General features: G+C 39.6%; 1 protein-coding gene across 1 annotated transcript; it reads left to right on the top strand.

Moving 5' to 3' along the window:
- The first annotated feature begins 1,859 nt into the window (after window positions 1-1,859).
- cunh5orf22 (chromosome unknown C5orf22 homolog) lies at window positions 1,860-20,333 on the top strand. Its single transcript, XM_038717214.1, has 10 exons — window positions 1,860-2,099; window positions 5,930-6,075; window positions 6,804-6,953; window positions 7,301-7,434; window positions 10,756-11,060; window positions 13,095-13,157; window positions 13,629-13,750; window positions 17,486-17,552; window positions 18,279-18,418; window positions 19,892-20,333. The coding sequence occupies exons 1-10, from the start codon at window positions 2,031-2,033 to the stop codon at window positions 20,046-20,048; spliced, it is 1,353 nt and encodes a 450-aa protein (XP_038573142.1). The 5' UTR covers window positions 1,860-2,030; the 3' UTR covers window positions 20,049-20,333.
- The last annotated feature ends 1,825 nt before the right edge of the window (window positions 20,334-22,158 follow it).

Consider the following 22,158-nt stretch of genomic DNA (forward strand, 5'->3'; position numbering starts at 1 on the left):
ACCTTTTAATATTGATCTTTTCATGAATGCAAGACAAGAGTTTAATTTGTTAAACTATTGCTTGTGTATTAGGAATATTTTGTTATAAAATTGATCAGACTAATTATACATATAATAAAATCACATTCTTCATTCATCATCAGTTTCCTATGTTAATTATACATTGTGTGATCTAAACAATATATTATAGGTAACAGCTGTAAATGAAAATATTAAGATTGTATTTATAGGTTAACATTTTGCAGATATGTTAGTAGAAAGTAAAAAATGAAAGGTTGATGTTATATACTGTTTTATTTTGACATTTCTTTAAGAGACAAATGTGACATTGACTGAGAAGTTACTCTGTAGTGAAAAACAAAGAATTATCTGCACACTGAATAGTTTTAAAGCCCTGTACAAGGTGTAATTTATTGCGACCTCTTACAAGGTCTAGTGTGGCTTTACATTGTATAGACTCACCTATTTCCTACATGTGCATTTGATCAGCTCTGAGACCTCATAATTTGCAAGGTCACAATAAAAACCACCTAGTGCGATTCATAATTACTCTGTGCAGATCATTCTTTGTTTCAGCAGTTACCCACAGGATGGATGTGTGCACATTATTCTGGGTTTAAACTAGACTTAAATCAGAGCAGCAAACAAGGCTCTCATCAGAAACTTCAGGCTCTGTTACAGTCTGTGGTTACTGGGTGTATGGCTCCTTATTTATCTTAAAGGTAGAAAGTAAAAATACTCCTGCACACACAGAAATACACTGCATAATTACTTTTCAACATTTCATGTGAAACATGTTGGGAGTATTTTCACTTTTTTAACTTATAATAGACTGATGTAGAAAGAGTTCAGCTTTAATGTTTCATGTTTTATCTGTGGTATACGATTAGCTTTTCACTAAGTAGTAAAGACAGGGAGTGCTAATATAAATATAGAATTTATTACATGTGAACCATAAACCATAATTTTTTTTAAATGGCCCTATAACACAAATGTGGACAATATTTAAAACTCAAAGTACGCCAGTACACGCCAGTCCACCCCATCAGCACAATGAGGACTCCTAGGTCTCCGCAGCTCTCTGGCACCAGGTGGGACATCTGTCCACAGTGTGACTCTGGGAGGAAAATGTGTAATAAATTCTTCAGGTGATAAAAAATATGAAGTAAATACAGATGAGTCTTTAAAAATAGAATATTGTGGTTTTTTTGTGGTTAGATGCTCCTATAAAAGATGCCTCAGCGTTTTAATGTTGACAGCACTATTATGTCACATACGTGGGAAAAAATGGAACAAGGGAGACAGTCTTTAAATGTTTTTGTTGTCCTTTTAAGAGAGACAATTTTATATCAGCTGTCAAATGTCCAGTAGCCAAGTTGCCCCAGTAACATTACATACAGTTTAAACTTTGGAGGCATCAGATCCTCAACTAAAATCTTGTGACAAATATAAAAGTACCTTTCTCTCTCAAGTGTTCTATTCCAGACAATAATCTCACACAGCCCTGCTGACAGCAGCAACATTTCTCAAAATACTAAAAAAAGCCATAGAAAAAATGGAAAGTGGGATTACTGGTCATTTGACTTATACACTGCCTATTTAGCACACCTGTGAGTGCTTTGGTAATTTCACTGAGTGAACCTGAAGAAGCGTTGAATGCGTTGTTCACAATAAATAGAGTAACCTCATTTCACTGAGAGGTGACTTGTTTTTGATTTTTGATTGCTAGACCCTGCGATCTACTAGCGCCTGACTGTTGTTGCTGTTGTTCATGGGAATTTCCATGGGGTGGCGGTAAAGCAACATCATGGAAGCAAAGGCCAACTGCCGTATACCCTCAAAGAAGAAAAGAACTTCCGGTGCGTCTGAATTTAACTCGTGCCAGGCGGTTGAATGTCAATCTGCTGATGAAACGTGAGGGAAATGTGTGCTGGAGAGAGAGGTATACTAATGTGACGTTCACTAGCGGAGGCCAGCTTTAAAAATAACGTTACTTACACGGACAGACTGAACGTAACTTCCCCGTTAGAATGAGTTCCGTGCTGCTGAAGAGGCTCTACAAGGAGCTGCCGGTGTGGATAGTTGAGGACCACCACGACGTAAGCCTCTGTGTGAATAACACTGCAGCTTATTCACCTGTAAAACTGCGCTGTCTCTCCAGACTTTCACTTAGTACCAAGAGAATGGCTGCCTGTGTGTTGACGTACCTAGCTAACGTTAGCTTTAGTAGAATAATATCCGATCGCAGCTTCTGATTCGGCAGTTAAGACTCAGGTCCAGATAAAAAAACACGAACTTATGCCTAGAGCTATGAAATGTGCACTAGCGTTAGTGTCCCAGAGAGGCTAAGGTGTCTTTAAAACATACCTTTTATTCTATTTGTTAAAATGTAAATGTAGACCATATAAATCGCCATTTCTTTATTTTCACAAATAACATAAAGGTTTCAACTATCTGAAACTGTGTTTTAAAGAAACTTGAGCCTCTCTGGAATAATGTAGTTCACATTTGACCGCTCTAGGCATTGTGGTTTTTGATCTCGACCTGAGTTTGACTCAACTTTCCCTAAACTGCCGAATGGGAAGCTACGAATCAGAAGCTAACTTCAGCATCATAGTTTTGGGAAGAGAATATGTTCCCATACGCATTAAAGAAAAACTATTTATTCAGTGTTCAGTTCATTGAGATACATTCCACATTAATTTTAACTCAACTTAGTATCAATTTGTTTAGTTTTTTCAAAATGCTGTATTTTCTGTTATAAATTGTGGCAATTTAGTGCCACTGTGAATGTTCATGTTTAATGACCAGGAATGGTGATTGATGATTTTAAATACGACTTACTTGATTTTAATACAACAAGTTTACAACAGCAAAGTCACTATATAAACTCAGTGACATCAAAATACTGATTGAGGTTTAGAAAGAATCCTCTTCCTCCTCCTGCTCTCTACTACTGTTAACTGCTTGCAGGTAACGCTAGTAGAGAGGAGCGGCTGGTGTCTCAGCCAGCAGCTGAGTTTACAACACTGTGCCACATTTTAATACTACAGACCTGTCTATGCTTCTGACATACAGCTTTCTATTTAGCTTGTTTGTAACATTTGGGAAATTGGCAAGTTAACAGTAGCTGTATTTAGGGCTGGACAATAACAATAATGAAGTGTGATCGCAATATTTTTTTTTAATCACTTGAATCATACGCGAATAAGAACTTATAGTAGCTCTCATCAACTCGGGTAGGAACTTCACCATCGCCATGTGTGTAGGAGCCGACCCAGAATGTAAATGCTCTGTACTTCTAGTCTTTTCGACCACTCTACATCTGCATTCACCAGTCACACACACATTCATACACTTAAGTGCTCAAACGGAAACTAACATTCACACTCATACACTGGCAGAACAGCCACAGTGTAGTATGTTCAGTATCTTGCCCAAGGACACTTCGACATGCAACCAGGGGGAGCCAGGGATTGAACCGCCGACCTTCCGATTAACGGCCAACGCCCAGAGAGCAGGCAGATGCTGCAGCTTGATGATAAACATAGATAGATACATAGTATTTAACCCCGTTTAATACCGTGTTTCAGTGTCCTCACTAAACAGCATTAGTTTTTTATTCATCACGGTTCAAGTTAACTCAGATTTGATTTAAATGACATGACCCGAGACATAACGTTACATTAAAAGACCTGCTAGTCTCGATAGCAGTATTGATAAGCTTGAACCTTATTAACCTTGATTTTTGGCTTTTTAGAAATTTGGGGACCGGGTCCTTTTAGAACCGTGTATCGATCCCTGACGCTGTTGATGAGGATTTTATTAGTATCACTTTTCATGTGAGTGTTGTCACAAAACCCCTTTAGCCAATCACCAGCCTCTCAACAAGCTCTGCAGGTACTGTACCAAGCCTAAGCACCGGTCAGATACCAGCTTACAGAAACATGGGACACAGACCTCTTAGGAATATATCTGACTTTGAAGAACCACAGACATACAAGCTCACACACATCACATTTCTCTCTTTCAGACAGTTTCACTCCTCTAATGAGTGTTCTCTCACCCCTTCAGTTTGCTCATACTGATGTGGTGTGTGCTGTATTTGTCCACTAGCCTTTCTTTACACATAACTTCCATCAACCCTGTAGGCTGCATTTGCTTGTTTTGTTGTCAGTATTGCCATTTTAGAATCCCCTCTACCCCCCCCCCCAGGGAATTTGTCTATCCTTGATAATAATGGCTCCTTTCAGAAAACAAAGACATTACTATCCAGATGTTGTTTTTATTATTATTTTTTTTTTCAAACAAATATCTAAAATGGTCAGAGTGGTCCTGTTAAGCTTGTCAGAATCTAAGTAGGGTTCAGATTATATCTGTAATTCCTGTTCTATTCCAAAAATCGGCACCGCCTTAAGCCCTGGGACAGATTTTTCCTCCAGTTGTTCGTGTTGTTAAACCAGTGTAAAAACAGCCTGAGCTCAGATTTATCTCATCAACATCTGCAACAATGTAATTTGTGCTCTTTTGATGAAAGTGTCAGTGTAAAGTAGGGGTCGACCAATAATGGGCCTGACACAATATCCTGGCCGACATTCAACATTTTAAAAATAGATAGTTGATATAATTTAATTAAAATGCGCTCCTTATGCTTTGATGCAGCCGCCTCTCTATCTCTACTCACCACTCTGTGAGCTCGAGCAATGTCCCACCCACAGTATTAGCTAATTGGTTACAAGTCACTAGTAAAAGCCTATAAATAATACCATAGACTGTATATGAAAAGATAAATACTGACTAGGGCGGAAGTAGCCAATAGAACGAGCGAGCCATCACGCTGCAGCCACTCCCCTCCCGTCTCACCAGAGCTACGCATATGCACACACTGAGCGAAGTGAGCTGAGATCCATGTAGATTACACCAGTTAACCATAACTACACCCGATACTGTAAGTAAGTGCAGCAAAACCAGCAATACTAGTACAAGGCTGATATTGCATCAGTACAATAAGCAGGAACTGCTAGCTCGGCTAGTTTGTCATAAGCAAGCTAAAACGAAATCTCTCTGTCTGTAGCCTGTTTAGCTGAGATGTTACGTACCTTAAAATTAAGTAAATCCTTGTAAATTCAGCTGGTTGTTGAGAGAAACAATCTCCTCTCTACCAGCAGCAGAGGAGGGAGGAGGAGAAAGGGCTGACTGACTGATGTCTTCTTTCTAAACTTAACTCAGTATTTTGATGTCAGGAATATAGTTTATTTTACATGTTTCCTTTTGTTTCCAGTGACTGATTTTATATAGTGACTTTGTAAACTTTTGTTGCTGCTCTGAAAACAGGTAGTTATAATAAAATATTAAATTTGATTACTGTTCTGAATTTATTCTTTTAAGTAATTATTTAGTAATGAAAAACCAATAAGAGTATAGATAAAGAACAGAACAAATTAATAGTATCAATAAATGTATCAATAAAATCCTAACAATATAAAATAAATACAATATAAATGGCAGCAGGTAAAGACAAAGTTTATGCTAATTTATCACTCATAGTTAACAAGTCCATCTCTGGGATGGATCTTTAATTCATTTAATTTACTTTTTATAAAGATTAAACATGACAATTAACTTTAATCTTGTTACTTTTAACAAAATTTTGCATTGGTGTTATTCTATATTTCAACACAAAGATAAAAATTTTTACTGCAAATGTATATCGGTTCCATGAATGGGTCTAATTGGTTACTAATAATAGGGATCGGCCCAGGAAAAAAACATATCGTTCCCCAGTAAAGTGTCTTAGGATCATTTCTGTGTAAGATTCTGTGTATCCAGTGAATAGCAACCAAATAGCTTAAATATTATGCTAGTTTTTTCAGTATATAACAATGAGTCAAAGATGTTAAAATAGCTTATTTTACTGTATCTCTACTAGGTGGTGTGTCATATTTATCGTGCCATTGCATCAAAACACCTCCCGCTGAAGAACATAAAGATGGTTCATTTAGACTCCCATCCTGACCTGCTCATCCCTGTCAACATGTCTGCTGACACTGTCTTTGATAAGGAGAAACTTTTCAGGTACGTTTTGTTTCAAAACATCCAGTACTTTGCAACCCAGACTGTCTTATAACTAAGTGTTTTCCTTAAGCCTGGTCAGAGTGTTGGGATAGTGAAATCATAAAGCCGTGGTTTGTATGTGTCACTCATCTCTGTGACATGTTGGAAAACATCCTTAACATGGCTTGCCAATGAAAAGCTTTGTTGGAACAACTTCCTACAGAATAAATGTTTGAAGCTGATCTGTGAATTCAGACATGTCTTTTTTCAGTCTACCAAAACGGATATTATGAACAGAAGAGGATTAGGGTCACATGTGAAAAACTTATTTGAGTTCTGAGTTTCAAGTCAGAATTCTGAGACAGGTTTCTATCCACAGTAAACAGTACCCCCTTCTCCCTGCTCTGGGAATGTCTGTTAGGGGAACTTCCCTCGACAGAATTCTTTCATTTACTGAAATAAAAAATTGACTATATACTGAAACAAAAACTGATAGGATTAAAAAACCTTTTCTATAACTTTTTTTATTTCTGTTCTATTGAATTGTGAATAAATGTGACGTGTTTGGATTAATTTACAACATCTGCAGCGTCATTCCTAAAGGGATGCATATGAGCATTGTTGTTTGAGATGTGTAAACTCTGTGTGCTCGATTGTTTGTTTTTGCCGCAGCTCTGCACAAGTGTACAGGTAGTAGCTGGATTGAGTTCCACCAATCACAGCATGAGCTTTTTATTTTATTTTTTCAGTGAGCTCAGTATAGAAAACTGGATAATGCCCATGGTGTACGCTGGCCATGTGTCCTGTGTGGCGTGGCTGCATCCATACTGGGCCCAGCAGATCAGAGAGGGAGAGCACAGGATGGCTGTAGGAAAAGACTCATCCACTACCACTATCAGGTAGGATGCAAAACAGCCATTCTTCTGTTGCTTTATTAAGTGTATATCTTTAAGACATGCACAGTCCACCCGCACAGGTGTTTTCACTTCCTTTCAGGACTGTTTGAGCTTGTGCAAACTGGGCTTCATTGACATCTCCCTCACTCTCCTGTTAGTTTGCAGCTGTACCCTGCTGCCATTCTTGTAGTTACATATGAGTTTTTTTGATATCATGGAACTCCAGCACAGCTCCACTCAGCTTCAGCCAGTGAAAACACCTAAGTGGAGGTGCAGGGCCATTGAGTGAATAACTTCTCTGGATTGTCATGAAATCCACTTGTCTCACCCCCCCCCCTCCTTCTCTGCAGGGTGACCAGTACAGACAACTACTTCCTCAGTGATGGTCTGTATGTTGTTGAGGAGCAGCTGGAGAACTCTAAACCTCTCAGACTGAACGTGGTTAAAGTCAATCCTGTCAAACCAAGTCACGGGGCTCTTACTGGTGTGTACCATTGAGGGCAGATAGAAAGTATACGGGGAGAGCCTCTGGTAGAATTAGCAACATTAGGCTAGTCGTTGGATTACTTTCATATCCAGCCAGAAATGTTTTTGATCCTCAGCTGATTGAGTTGTGATGAAGGGATATTTATGTTTGAGGGAGTTTATGTCTTGTCTACGGGTGTGAGTATGCACAAGCACATGGCAATGCGTTACATTCTGCTGCTGCCAGTTTAAGGCTGTTGACTGATTGAATTTAGTCCATGAAATGATGAAACATTTGTCTGTTCCTGAATACAGCTGCTGTTGACTGTTATCACTGAAGCTTAAGTGAACTCAGTGCCAAAACAATATGGCAACTATTCACACAGGTAGGAGAAATAACAGATACGTGAGGGAGAGAGACAGACAAAAGGAGAGGTGGAATCTCCTGGTGGACAAAGACCCAGATCTAAAACATCTGGAATGTGGCACTGACATTCAGGTGTGAGACAGAGTCCCAGGACCTCTGATGATCCAGCACAGACAAGCCTGAGTAAAAAGAGAGGATTAGGCGGAGAAACTAGATAGAGGACGGCACACAGCTGTGCTTGCGGTTTTCATAAAGTTTGCAGTTTTAGTACTAGGTTTAACAGATTAATTAAGGTTGCTTTCACACCTGTAGATCGGTTCATTTGGTCCGGGCCAAGTGGAAAAAAAAAAATAATACACTGTTGCATTTTACTTCTGGTCCGGTTCATGTTCACACTGCAGTTTTACAAACAAAGTAAACATGACGTTACATAGACATACAGGTAACTTGTTGATTGGACAGCTTTGGCAATTGTCATCCTGCATCATCAGGACCCACGTGAAGAAATCAAACTCCGGTGACTGACTGGCTGACTTTGTGCAGCATTTTAACGCTTCTGATCTGTATCGCAGAGAGCTGACGAAGTGATAATAAGTATGATTAGTAATGCTAGACAGCAGTTAGACGTCTATGTTGCATTAATAAAATCTTGCTCATTTCGTATTTTATGAAATGCTGTCAAAACACATTCAGAATATCAGCAGATAATGAAAAACTCACTTTTAAACTTTGTTTCAGCTGCACCACAGTCATCCTCACTCAAAAATATTCACATCATATCCAGCTGATAACTATGATAGGAATGTTCAATCTGTGTGACTACAATATGAAAGGTTCATTGATCAGTTTTATACGGATTAGGTTAAACAGTATACTGCAGTACTGTAGTGCACGGTAAGTGTTTTTGTGCAACTGTTGCCAGCCTGACAGCTGCCTTAATGTCCACAGTCACTGTGTCATAAAGGATAGTAGCTTATAGATTTTATTCTGTGCTGAGGATAAATTTACGATGTCCAAAGATAACGCTCTGTCCATACATCGATGACAGATTGATCATAAAAGCGGTCTACTACTACTACAACTAATAGCCTATTTAACCGTAATTTCGATGTTTCTAAAGACGTAATTGCGTTCCAATATGTGCTTTGATATCGACAGTCTGAATGAGGAAATGTCAGACACCCTCAGGCTCCGCAGGAGGGGAGGAATCGGAGAGAAACTCAGCGTTTGTTGAAGTAAACCTCCTCCCGAGCAGGTTAGGTTCACAGCGTAAGTTTCCCTCATCTCGGGCTCAACTTACTCAGAGTTTTCACTAAACCCGCTTTCTGAAACGGGGCCCAGGTATAGCTCAGTAACTGTAAATACAGCAGAGGCTACACACACTCACACACACCCTACTCAGTGTTCAAGTAGTAGTTTAAATTTACTGACGTGGTGACAGACCATTTGTCCAAAAATATGTATTTAAAACGCTAACAACATTAAGGGGCGGCTGTGGCTCAGGAGGTAGAGCGGGTTGGCCGTTAATCGGAAGGTCGGCAGTTCAATCCCTGGCTCCCCCTGGTTGTGTGTCGAAGTGTCCTTGGGCAAGATACTGAACCCCGAATTGCCCCTGGCGGCTATTCCGCCAGTGTATGAGTGAGTGTGAATGTTAGTTTCCGTTTGAGCACTTAGGCTCAGTGTATGAATGGTGAATGCAGATGTAGTGTACAAGCGCTTTAGGTGGTCAAAAAGACTAGAAAGGCGCTATACAAATACGGAGCATTGACATATACATTAAGACAGATGAAACGGACTGAACAGCTGTATTTACATTACGTTAGCCTTTAGCATTTAGCCATTGCTAATGTTGGTGGTCTCCAAATTAAATGGTAATGCAAAGTAATTTCATACATACTGTTTTTCTTTTCGATGAGTCGAGGCGCTGCAGCTGCACTTCTTTCAGTCTTCTGCATGGTGGATCCCTGTTACCTACAGTACCTTTAAAAAAAAAAATAAGAGTACTGACTTTACCATTGTATTGGTTTTTGTGACAAGCATGCCTCTAATTTAATAATTTGGGAATGATCATCTGCCTACTGGCATATACAGCAGAGTGTCGTCAGCGTAGAAGTGGAAATCCATGACTGCATATAATTTGGCCAAGAGGTGAAATATAAAGACAGTGATCTATGGCATAAAAAGCTGCACTGAGTAGTAATACAAGCACTGTGGTGGAGTCTGAATCCATGGCAAGAAGATCAATTTAGTAGAAAGGGGATTGAAAAGGTTCGAAAAGATATATGGGCTGAAAGTTGCTGAGACAACTCTGTAAAGACTGGTAGATAATTATTTAGAGCCTCTGGATCAAGGTGTGGTTTCTTAAGTGAGGTTTAACCAAGTGCAATCTTAAAGCTAGTGGGAAGTCAGTGCCAGTTGTAACATATGAACAATATTCAACATTTTCTGTCCCAGAAATTGTGAAAGAGACATGCTTAAATATGACCAGGACTCTAAGACATGGAGATTGTACGGAGTATACAAAATACTACTACTGTTTTTTTTTTTGTTTTTTTTTTGGATTTGAAATGCCCAACATACATGCAAAATAAATTTCCTTGAACAGAGGGACATAGCTACTGTTTCTGGTTCAACAAAAAGAATCTTAGACAAAAAAAATCACTGATTAACGCAACTTTAATGTGAACTCAATTAACTCTGGTAACACACACTTTAATGCCCTTTGCTGTTTAAGTAGCAGTGCAAACCTCTCATTAGTTCTGTGTACCAAGCCCTTCTTTAACCTAGTCTCTATATATATATATATATATATATATATATATATATATATATATATATATGAGAGAGAGTCATGTTTAGAAAATGTAGTACTGTAGATAAATCAAGAATTTTTTAATACTTTGTTATTGACTAAACAATGCATATTTCTAAAGCAGACTTATCTTACACTGTCTTATGCTTTTCGGTCTGCAGTTTCAGAAAAGAAAACGGAAGAGGACACAGGGAAGTGGTTTGCTAAGAGACCCCGCACAGAGTCTGATGAAGCTGGGGAAGCCAGCTGCTCTCAGCCCCTCTTAAGATGTGCCGATGTACTGCAACCAGCAGAGGGCAGCAGTTGGCCGGCAAGCTTGGGGGATGATGGTGATGATAATGAGGGATCCACCAGTTATGTTGTTAAGAAAATATCTGCATTTCTGAGTGAGACAGAGCCATATATCTTGGACATTGATTTGGATTTCTTCTCGTGTAAGAATCCTTTCAAGGAATTGTACACACAGGTATAACCCGCTTGTACATCCGCATGTGGCACACTGCCTCATTTTGTGTTGGTAGCAGTTTCTTTATGCAGATGTGTTTGCTTTCACACTTTTTTAACCATAATAATGTATTTATTTTTATCGCAAACACTTTCAAACTGTGAGATTTTAACTTCCTGAAAAACAGGAAATTGCCATTAGACTAGAGTCTGGAATGATTTAACAGGAAAAACATCATATCCAGTAAGTAATGACTCCTTGGGGCTTTTAAAGGAAAAATCTTTTATTCAAAAAGAAACAAAAGAGTTGCTACCTCAGATCAAACACAGGGCTGGAAACTGATAAAGTATCGAACTCAAACCGATGGACAGGCCTTCAATACATTGTGAAAGATGTGATAAGGTGATTGAAAATTTGATTGATTAAAAGGTTGGTGCTCATCTTCAATACTGAACGAACGTGTCCTTGAGCAGGACAATGAACTACAAAGTGCTGTGTGTTTGTATTTGGCAAATCAGTGTAAGGTCTAGTTGTACACAGGAATAAAATCTGCATATTTTCAATTATGATCAGTTGACAGAAACAAGCAGGTTATCAATTTTATACTTACACTTGATATCATCAGGAAATGACTGATAAAAAAATGTAAAACAGATATACACTCAATGGCCACTTCATTAGGAACACATTGCTAGTACCGAGTTAGACCCCCTTTTACCTTCAGAACTGCCTTAATTCTTTGTAGCATACTTTCAACAAGGTTGGAAACATTCCTCAGAAACTTTGGTTCATATTGAGTTTTTGTTGCCTTTCTGTCATATCAACCCACTCTGCCCATTCTCCTCTGACATCAACAAGGCATTTTTGTCCACACAACTGCCGCTCACTGGATATTTTCTGTTTTTCTGACCATTCTCTGTAAACCCTAGAGATGGTTGTGCGTGAAAATCCCAGTAGATCAGCAGTTTCTGAAATACTGGTGCCTGTCTGGCACCAACAACCATGCCACGTTCAAAGTCACTTAAATCCCATTTCTTCCCCATTCTGATGCTCGGTTTGAACTTCAACAATTTGTCTTGACCAAGTCTACATGCCTAATTGCATTGAGTTGCTGCCATGTGATTGGTTGACTAGCTATTTGTGTTAACAAGCAATTGAACAGGTGTACCTAATAAAGTGGCTGGTGAGTGTATATGATGACAATGTTATTAATAGCTTTTTTAGGCTTTAACCTCTAATTCACCTTTTGGAACAATTTTATTTTGGTTGTGAAGAATTTCAGGTACACATTTATATCTGCATTTCCCAGTTAGGTGAACACCTGCTAAAAACAGTGTAGTGCACATAGTTAATGTCTCCCCAGTTACGATGCCACTTGACAAGCAGTAACAGACCACATGGAAGAGCCTTAATGACTGAATGAACTTCTCTAAAAGGAATGGGGATTCAAATGTGTGTCTACATATTGTATGCAAGTAAAATATGTATATATCAATTCCTTTTTGATGGCATTTGGGGAGTAATAGTCACTTAATATGAATTATGATAACCTGCATTGTTTCACAGTAAAGCTTTCTGTGGAGCACAAATGTAGACGTGACCGCTCTTCCAAACTAAAAGCTTGATAGGCAATTTACATGGTGCAAAAGTGCAAGATAACAAAGCTTAAATCACCAGTTCCGGTAATATGTGAGGTGGTATGATGGTCCAGATAGACTGAGCATTGGTCAAACATCTTTTTAACCAGTTTATTTTAAACACATAGTTAATATCACAGAAATATTGGCTTCCGTCATATTTTATTTAGTGATGAAATTCATAAAGTGCTGTTCTGGTTCTGATTTGAGCTGTAGTAACAGCTTTTGATGATATGAGTTTATGAGCATAACCATATTATACCCAAATTACTCAACATTGAATCCCATTTAACATTAGCTAAAAAACAGACTGAATGTGCTTTACATATAAAACTGGAGTTCCCTCTGTAGTAAACATTAACATAGTAGAACATGTTTCTTTGAGTTGACCTCAGCTCCATGTCGTCTCTGTGTCCAGGAAGAGTACGCCATCCTTAAGGAGCTCTACCATTTCAGAGGACCCAGCCCTGATGCTGATCAGGTCAGCCTTTTTGTTTTACAAATGGTTTTCAATCAACACTACATACATACAAACACAGACTGGGACTACAAACACACAAGTCACCAGGTATGGTTGAACATATGCAAATAGGGATGTGTCTGTGAGTACTGTATGCTTATGTGCAGATATACACAGCGTCCGCATAGAAGTAATTGCCTCATAGGAGCAGTCGTTTAGGTGAGCTAGTGAGTGAGAATGTAATTTTCAGGTACCACAAGACGTTTATTCTACCTAAACCATCTGTACGCACTCTTACCACTAACCGTAGGAGAATACCAGTGTTGCATTCCTTGGTTGGGTTTTATTTACGTAAATGTCCTGGATTTGATTAAGATGACCGTACAGAAGAGTTTGTAGAATAATTGTAACTGTTCTGTTATTTGATATTTTTAATTTGATAAAAATAATGAGATGTTTTAAATTTGACGCTGTGTGTGTATGTGTGTCCAGGAGGAGCTTGATGAGTGTGTGGATCGTCGTGTACATCAGTTAGAAGACCTGGAAGCAGCATTCGCTGATCTACTAGAGGATGATGGGGAAGAGACGGTTACACGCTGGGCCAGCAACCCTGGGTATACTTTCTCTGGGCTCATTTCACTGTGACAGTACAGAGAACTAAACATGCTGCCTTAGCAGTGAAGTTAATGTAACCTTTAAAGAGGAACGCCACTGGTTTCCTCTTCAGCGTAATTATCATTGGGGATAGTACTTACTGCACTGAACTGTACTGTACCTGTGAAAACACACTTGTGTCCTATCCAGCGTTACATCCCAAACAATGAGCAAAGCTGATGAACGTCACCGACAGAAATCTACCTGCAGACCTTTTTCACAGCAGACATTTTGACTTGTTATAGCAGGAAAAAGAAAGCTGAAACAAATAACAGCAATGGCTCTGTTCCAGTGAAGTGTCCCAGGAAGCAACAGCAGTGAGCTAGCATGTACAATACAAGGGCATGTGTCCAAAATCACTCCTTATTCACTATACAGTATGGCTTAATACCATCTCCACAGTGAGACTCACCCGATGAAATTGATTATTTGAAAATTGAAAATCCCCGGGTAATTTTCAAATAATCAATTTACTTGGCAAGAGCCTGGGATACGTTCAGATCAGACAGTTGGTCCCTTCAGATGTAAAGTGAAAAATCCCAAAACCGCGATTTTGGCATAGTCACGGTAATGTAACATGATATGTTGCAAACTGCTGTGCTGTCCCATTATACCATTTCGGGCCCGCACTCGCACACTACTTGTCATGCGTCAAATCGACGGTGTAGCGTCTGCGTAGCCCCCTACCCTACGGCGTCATCTACGGTGTAGCCTGCCATACACCTCCTCGAGTCGACGCGGACCGTAAGCTCTGTGATTGGTCAGCTGGGTAGCCTCTCAATGTCTCCAAGCCGACAGGAAGTTCCCGTGCTTTGAAGTAACTTTTACTAGCGGCCAAAACAGTGGCTGTAACACGGTGGATCAATATATTTGACCGTCACGAGCGAATGTGATCCACTCGGTTGATAATATTTGAAAAGGCTACGCCAGCTGCACGTTTACAATTTTACCCCTATTCACGTTAGCGGAGCGCTAAACCTTTTGCCAGCCTGCTCATAGTGGACGCTGTAGCATAACGTGAATAAACACAACTTGCCATTAATACAGCTGTATGAACCCAAAGTAAACATTTTGCTGTGATTAAATTGCAGTAAACGTATTAAACTGATGCCCGAAATAACTACAAGATGATGCAGTTTTGTTAAACCTATGAATTCATGCTTTGTCAGTTCTGTCAACAAGACAGCAGGACAACAACTTCTAAAATGTTTGTTTTCTGAATGGAGTTTGGATCAATCAGGGCTATTCTATGCTAACTTGGTCACAGTAAAGTACAATGATAGCTGGAATAGTTACAGACAAATGTTTTCTGAACTCACCAGGTAGTTCAACCTCCTCGCTTTCTTTTCTCCAAGTAATGTCCAGTTTTGTCCGTTTTTTATATAAATATGAAGTTGTAGTCCGACAGAGCTAACGACGCTAACAACAACACTGGAACCGGATGTGCATGAAATCTAGCTGCTGAGAAGCTCGAGTGAAGATAAATCAACGTTGTAATCCCAAAAACTTAAGTAAAAAGCTAATATAATAAAAGCAGTTTACTCCTCCCTCCTCCCTCGAGTAAACGGCGTAGTTGTTAGAGCATAATCCAGTCCGACTATGGGTGTTTATTTGTCCAATGGTTGCAGCACTGCTCCCTGCTCCTCTCCCCCAAGTTTAGCAGCTCTCAGCCAGCCAGCAGATTTTCAGTGTCCCGTTCTGCCTGGCCCTCTCCACACAACGCTCTGAAGCCGCAGTTGAAAATATTCAACTCACGCGAATTCAATATTCAACTCACGCGAATTCCTTTGCGTTGCCGTTGCGTCGCCGGCCCCGCCGGCCCCGCCCCCTTTGCGTCGCTTAGCGCCATCGACACAAAGACCGCACCTGTTGTAACTGCTTGCAGTGCTGATTTCAGACCGTCCAAGGCTCTGGAACTGGCAAAACTACTAATACTTAATTTTATTAATCACCTGTGCTTTTCTTAGTATATGTCAAAATGTCTGTAGTGAAAAGGTTCTATAGCAGTCGTCGGCAACAGGCAGCCCGCGGGCCAGATGTGGCCCGCCAGCAATAATATGTGGCCCGTGGCCAGACTGCTTTGATAGCAGAAAAATAAAAAATAAATGGATAGCGGCTGATGCTGAAATAGATCTGTCATGACAGCAACAGTTACTCACATAGTCACTTCCTCTTACGTGATTTTGCCTCCAAAATGAAAGCGTGAGAACATTTTTTGCAGCAGTGCTTCATGTTGAGTTTGAGAGCTTTTACTTTGAAAAGTTCTGAAGGACATTCGAAAGAGTCTCTGGCTGGCTTGACATACCTCTGTAAAAGCCACCAGTAAAGGTGTGATTGGATTCCCCTGAATTTCTTCTGGTGACTGGTGTCTGTAGGTTTTCTGAATGCGAATCAAACGGCGGGACGCACTGCAGCACATGCTTTATTGTGAGCATGTGCAAAAGTGTCCTTATAGACTAATCAATTTGTTTAACAAGGGAGGGAAAAAAGTCAGCCAGATTTTGGGATCGATCAGGGCTGGACTGGGCCAAAAACACCCCTCACAAATACACCATTGATCCGATTACGGGAGTGATGAAACACTAAGACATAACTTTTGCACAAGATTGTTGTCCATGACTACAAGACAAGAATATATATTTAATAGGCCTACTATTTCGAAAAATATTTATAAATCAAATATTTGATAGGGGGGTCTGAAAAGATTTTTAGCATTAAGCACTTAATTTTCTGCATTCTGGAGACATTTTCTGCACCAATTTAAGGTGGAAAAGTCTTTATTTTGATAAAGGGAAGCACTAAATTCAGGTGGCAGGTGACTATTAACAATATCAAAATATAATAAAATATAATGCAGTAATCAGTAGCTTATTATATTACTTTTTTTGGACAACGCAGAGGTTTCTTCTATATTTACATTGCATTGCAGGTTTTCTTATTGTGCAAATAAACCTTTCTCATAGCATTTTTATTTGTTAATCAACATTTCTTGGTGCAAGCCATTTTTCAGAACATTTTTAACAAATGCTTTCAAAAAGTGGTGGCTACATGTCCTCTGTGTCCCCAGTGTAAATGACCCTCCCTCCCTGCTCCCTCCCTCCAGGTTGAGCTACTCCCTGCTTACAGCTTCACCTCCACTCTCCCCGTACATTTACATTTATGGGCCGATCGTTGGCCTGTTTTTTAAAAACAGTTATGTAAATAAATTATTTACATTACTACACATTTGACTGAAATAACATTCTGGCCCGCCATTGTAACTGCTTGAAAAAAATTTGGCCCGATGTCAGACTTATTTGCTGACCCCTGGTCTATAGTAATGGTGTTATGGTAAAAGGTGGAGCTTATCCAGCTCGTAACAGCTGCAACGTGGAGATGCCAGGTGTCGCACACTCGCACAGCTCTGATAAGTCTAACCCATCACACTAGTGAAAATATCTGTGTTGGTGGAACATGTGTGTTGATGTAATTGACACGTATTACTATATAGATAGCAGCAAACTGACACTTATTAATCACAACCATTTGTGTTGCATGTTGTTGCATGTTGTGTTGCAAATAAAATGCAGAGCCTTGCATAGTGTGACTTTTAGCAGAAAGTAACACAGTCAACAGTTTTTCTGTGCATTGTTAGAATTTTTAAGGCACATCTAAAGTGTATTATCTTCCTTTTTTTTTCTTATATGTGTTTTCAGCATGGGTTCATTAGCCCAACTTGTTTCTAGTTTGAAGTCAAGAAATCTGTCCCCGGACTATGAAATGGTAAGAATGTTAATGCACTTATTTACTTTAACTGTATGTACCATTGCTACAAGAACCACAATAATGTATTGTATTTATTTAAATGAATACATTTAAAATCAATTCATTTGAATTTAAATATATATTTTAATTTGTATTTTGCTAGACAGAAAAAGTCATGATTTGTAACAAAATACTTTCACAGATTGTATTTGTGTATTTGAAATACTCAAAATACATTATAATGTCAGTTTTATCTCAAATAAACATTTTATCCCTGGGTTTAAACTGTAGAAAGAAAACTGTACAACAAATCGCCTAATCATAGTCTTTGGCTAAATGCAAGTGAACTGAATGACAGAAACCACCAGCATGCACCTCCCACCTCCACCATGTCCTGATGGCCATCTCAATGTGGGAAAATTAGCAGAACTCATCTTTTCAGTGTAGGGGGTACTGAATGCATAAAATATCAGTTTGCATAGAATTTCTTTTTGTATTATAGTGGGTTGAAACTGGTCACTCAAAAAATAGTTGCACATTCAATTAATAATAATAAAGTGCCTTTCAAAGTAAAGGCATAATACCTAAAATGAAGTGGTAGAAATCAAGATTCATACTGCACCTTGTTTTATCCACATTTAGTTTGTTGCCTCTTATCTGAGCTTATTGCTTCTCTCCTCGTCCATGTTTTCTCCTTGAAATCTCCATAATCCTTCTCCCCTGTCTCCACATATTCTCTCTCAGGTCCATCAGGCAGGGTTAACCTGTGACTCCACCGAGCTGCCTCACCACATCAGCACTGACGATGAGATAGACAGGCTCATTTCAGCTGTGCAGCTGTGTCTGAAGGCTCTGCCCAAACCTACGCTGGTTACTATGTCCAGGTAAATAATACAGCCACATAAAGTTAAAAATCTACACAAGTAAGAATCGGGATTGAAATTTGAAATCAGGCCTATCTTACACTGTATGGACAAAGGTATTGGGACACTACACATTACACCTAAAGAAGCTTTCATGATGTGCTATATTATAAATTCATAGGCATGGATTCAGCAGCTTCCACTCTTCTGGGAAGGCTTTCTACAAGATATTGGAGAGTCTGTATGAATCTTTCCTCCATCCAGAAGAGCAATTGTGAGGTCAGACACTGATGTTGGACGAGAGAGCCTGGCTAGCAATCTCTGTTCATCCCAAAGGTGTTCTGTCATGCTGAGGTCAGAGCTCTGTGCAGGCCTGTCAAGTTCTTCCTCACCAAAGTCATCCAACCATGTCTTTGTGGGCCTTGCTTTGTGCATGGGGATGCAGTCACGCTGAAACAAAAAAGGGCTTTCCCCAAACTGTTCCCACAAAGTTGGAAGCATAGAATTCTCCTAAATGTCTTGGTAAGCTGAGGCATTAACATTTCCCTTCAGTGGAACTAAGGGGCCCAGGCCAACCCCAGAAAAACAACCCCAAACAGTCAGGTAGGTAACGTTCTCCTGGCATGTGCCCCTGACTCGTCCATCAGACGGCCAGATAGAAAAGCATGATTCATCATTCCACAAAACACGTTCCCACTGCTTCAGAGTCCAGTGGCGGCGTGCTTTACATCACACTATCCAACGCTTATCATTGTGCTTGGTGATGTAAGGCTTGCTTGCAGCTGCTTGGCCATGGAAACCCATGTCATGAAGCTCCTGCTGCAGTGGATAAGACATGTTCCTTTGGTCCAGGAGCCTTGGGTTCAATTCCCACTGCCACAAATCCACCAATGCAAGACAATTAACCCCTAGCTGCTCCAGAGGCGTGCAACCTCAGACATGTATAGCAATTGTAAGTCACTTTGGATAAAAAGCATCAGCTGAATGACTAATTAATTACAATTTTTGTGCTGATGTCAATGCCAGAGGAGGTCTGGAACTCAACAGAGCGTTGACGACTTTTACGCACTATGCACTTCAGCACTCTGCGACCCCTCTCTTTACGAGGTCTGTCACATGGATGACTTGCTGTGCTTCCACTTAGCATTAATACCACTTACAGTTGATTGTGGAATATCGAGGAGGGAAGAAATTTCCCAAACTGACTTGTTGCAACAGTGGCATCCTGTTACAGTGCCACGTTCAAATTCAGAGAGCTCTTTAGAACGACCCATTCTTTCACAAAATGCAGACTTGATTCATTTGTAAATGCAGACTGCATGGCTACATGCTTCATTTTATACACTGGTGGCAATGGGATTCAATGTTTCATTCATTTCACCTGAATTCAATGATTAAGAGATGTCCCAATACTTTTGTCCTTATAGTGTGTCAAAGATCTAGCACTAAAGAAAGAGAAGTTAAATGTGTTTGTGTTACTGTGTATGTTTTCAGGTCCAGCCTAGATGAATACTGCCCAGTAGAGCAAGTGGATTCAGTCCAGAGCAGAGTACTGGCTGTACTTTCGAGCCTGTATGGACCACTGGACCTACACAAAGACTATGAAAACAGCAGCACAGAGACTCAAAACTGCCAGCCACAGACCTCTTAACAAACAAACACACACATACACCTGAAGTAAATGTATGAGAAGTGGCCATAGAGGTTCTCCATCCTGCAACTAGTTTTTACAGAAGACACTGACACTGTTTACACGCACAGAAGTCCCATCTGAAGACTCAAGCCAGCAATGAATGTATCCTACCAGCAAGTATTTTACGCGTAGTTGAAGGAGTACATGTCCAAGACAATAGATGCAGCCAGCAGAAATGCGTTTCTATCTTTGTCTCTTAACATGATAAATTAATGGGAGAAGTGAAGGTTTATTTAAACACAAGTAATGTCTTCGGAGCCTTATTTAACCTTCTGTAAACTGACAACAGATGGGGGAAATGCTTAAGGCTGTGCTTCATGTAAAATCATTCCTCAGCTGTCTTTAATTTTCGTAGACCACAGCTTGCTGTTGCTACACAGAGTATTTCAGCCCCATTACAGGAGACTGAGGATTTACCACTCCCCCCCCCCCAAAATAAAAGATTATTAGACTATTATAAGAGTTTGTTGAGGAGAGGCATCTGAATGGACCCTTCAGGACACCACATCATTTGTGTCCTCTCAGTTGTCTCTAGAGCTAGACCAATATATCTGCCTTTTTTTCCCTTTTTGGTATCGAGTCAGAATAATAAGCCAATAAAAACACAAAGATAAATATAACAATTGAAAACCGTACACTCTTAAAAATTAAAACAAAACACCAAAATACTTTAATATACCCTCTGAGCAACTGGATTAGGTTATTCGAGGAAAAAAAAACCAAACTGTATCAAATAAATCTGAGGTTTCTTTCCTTTTTCGATGGAATACATAACAAATCTTTAAACCACACCATGAAGAAGGGATTCTTGTTGTTTATTGAACATTTGTTATATAGTTATTGAGGAAAATTATATTGCAATAATTATCATTGTTTTATCGTCCAGCCCTATTAGAAATGTTTTGATATTATTAGTTAGGGTTGTATCTATTTATGTATTGTATGTACTATCAGAGGGCTCTGCGGCAGGGGATTAAAACTGCTCAGAAGATCATTGGTACCCATCTCCTCAGAATCAGTGATATCGGTGATGTGAGGTGCCTACGCAGAGCCCAAAGGATACTAAAGGACAGTACCTGCCACAGCCTGTTCACCCTGCTGCATTCTGGGAAGAGATATAGATGTTTCTGCTGCCGCACCACCAGACTGCAGAGCAGCTTTTCCCCCAAGCTATCAGACTCTTAAACTCTAGTTCATCCTCAGCACTGCTCCAGTGAATACAGTTTATTTCTGTTTACCATTTTTAAAATAGTTTTTATATTACTGTATATTGTCTGCTACGTAGCAGAAGGGAGTTACAATCTCAGTTTCACTCTACAACCTGTTGGAATGTGACAAATAAATCTGCCTTGAACCTGGACCATGTACCTTGTCTGTTAAGCGGTATCCCTTTCTAATAAGGTGTCTCCTGAAGGAAACAAAAGCTCTACTCTCTAGAGAGCACCAGAGATGGTATGTGTTTATATAGAAATCCATAACAGCCGATATAATCAGATTTTTTAAACTGTCAAATGTCTTATCAGTCTCAACGATCCAGTATGGGTCGGACTTTAGTAGTTGAAATTTGTAAAGCAATATACTCTTATAGCCTAAGCAATAAGATCCAGGAACACCAGAACTGAGGTGTTGTCCCAGCCTGTATTTAAAGAAATGTCACTTAAAGCAACATTATGGAAGATGTGGTTTCGAGCAATTTGGCAACCCTGCTGTTTCAGAGTGTAATTCATAGCTGTCGTCAATAAGGACAAGACACAGCAAGTAGCTAATAAGTTATTATTGACTCGTCCAACAGCAGGAAGGCCAGCTCTGCATCTGTCCTGCATCCTTTGAGCTCTAAGTTCACGCTAACGAGTAACAGCCATTATATTAGGTATTTACTCTTGCTCAGTCACTCTCTCTTTTTCTCTTCCTTCAAGTGTCCAACGTCTTCTTTAGCCTCTTCGCAGCCACTGCCATGATATCCGTACTGAGAGTACTGAGCTAGCTTCTTCCAAAGAACTGACATTGTACATTATATACTTCTTCTCATAGTTTGCTTGCTGAAGAGTTTCACTGATGCTGTAAAATC

This window comes from Micropterus salmoides, unplaced genomic scaffold (assembly GCF_014851395.1).
Source record: "Micropterus salmoides isolate LMB-PRFRI ecotype aquatic unplaced genomic scaffold, ASM1485139v1 Ms_hic_scaffold_14, whole genome shotgun sequence".
Lineage (NCBI taxonomy): Eukaryota > Metazoa > Chordata > Actinopteri > Centrarchiformes > Centrarchidae > Micropterus > Micropterus salmoides.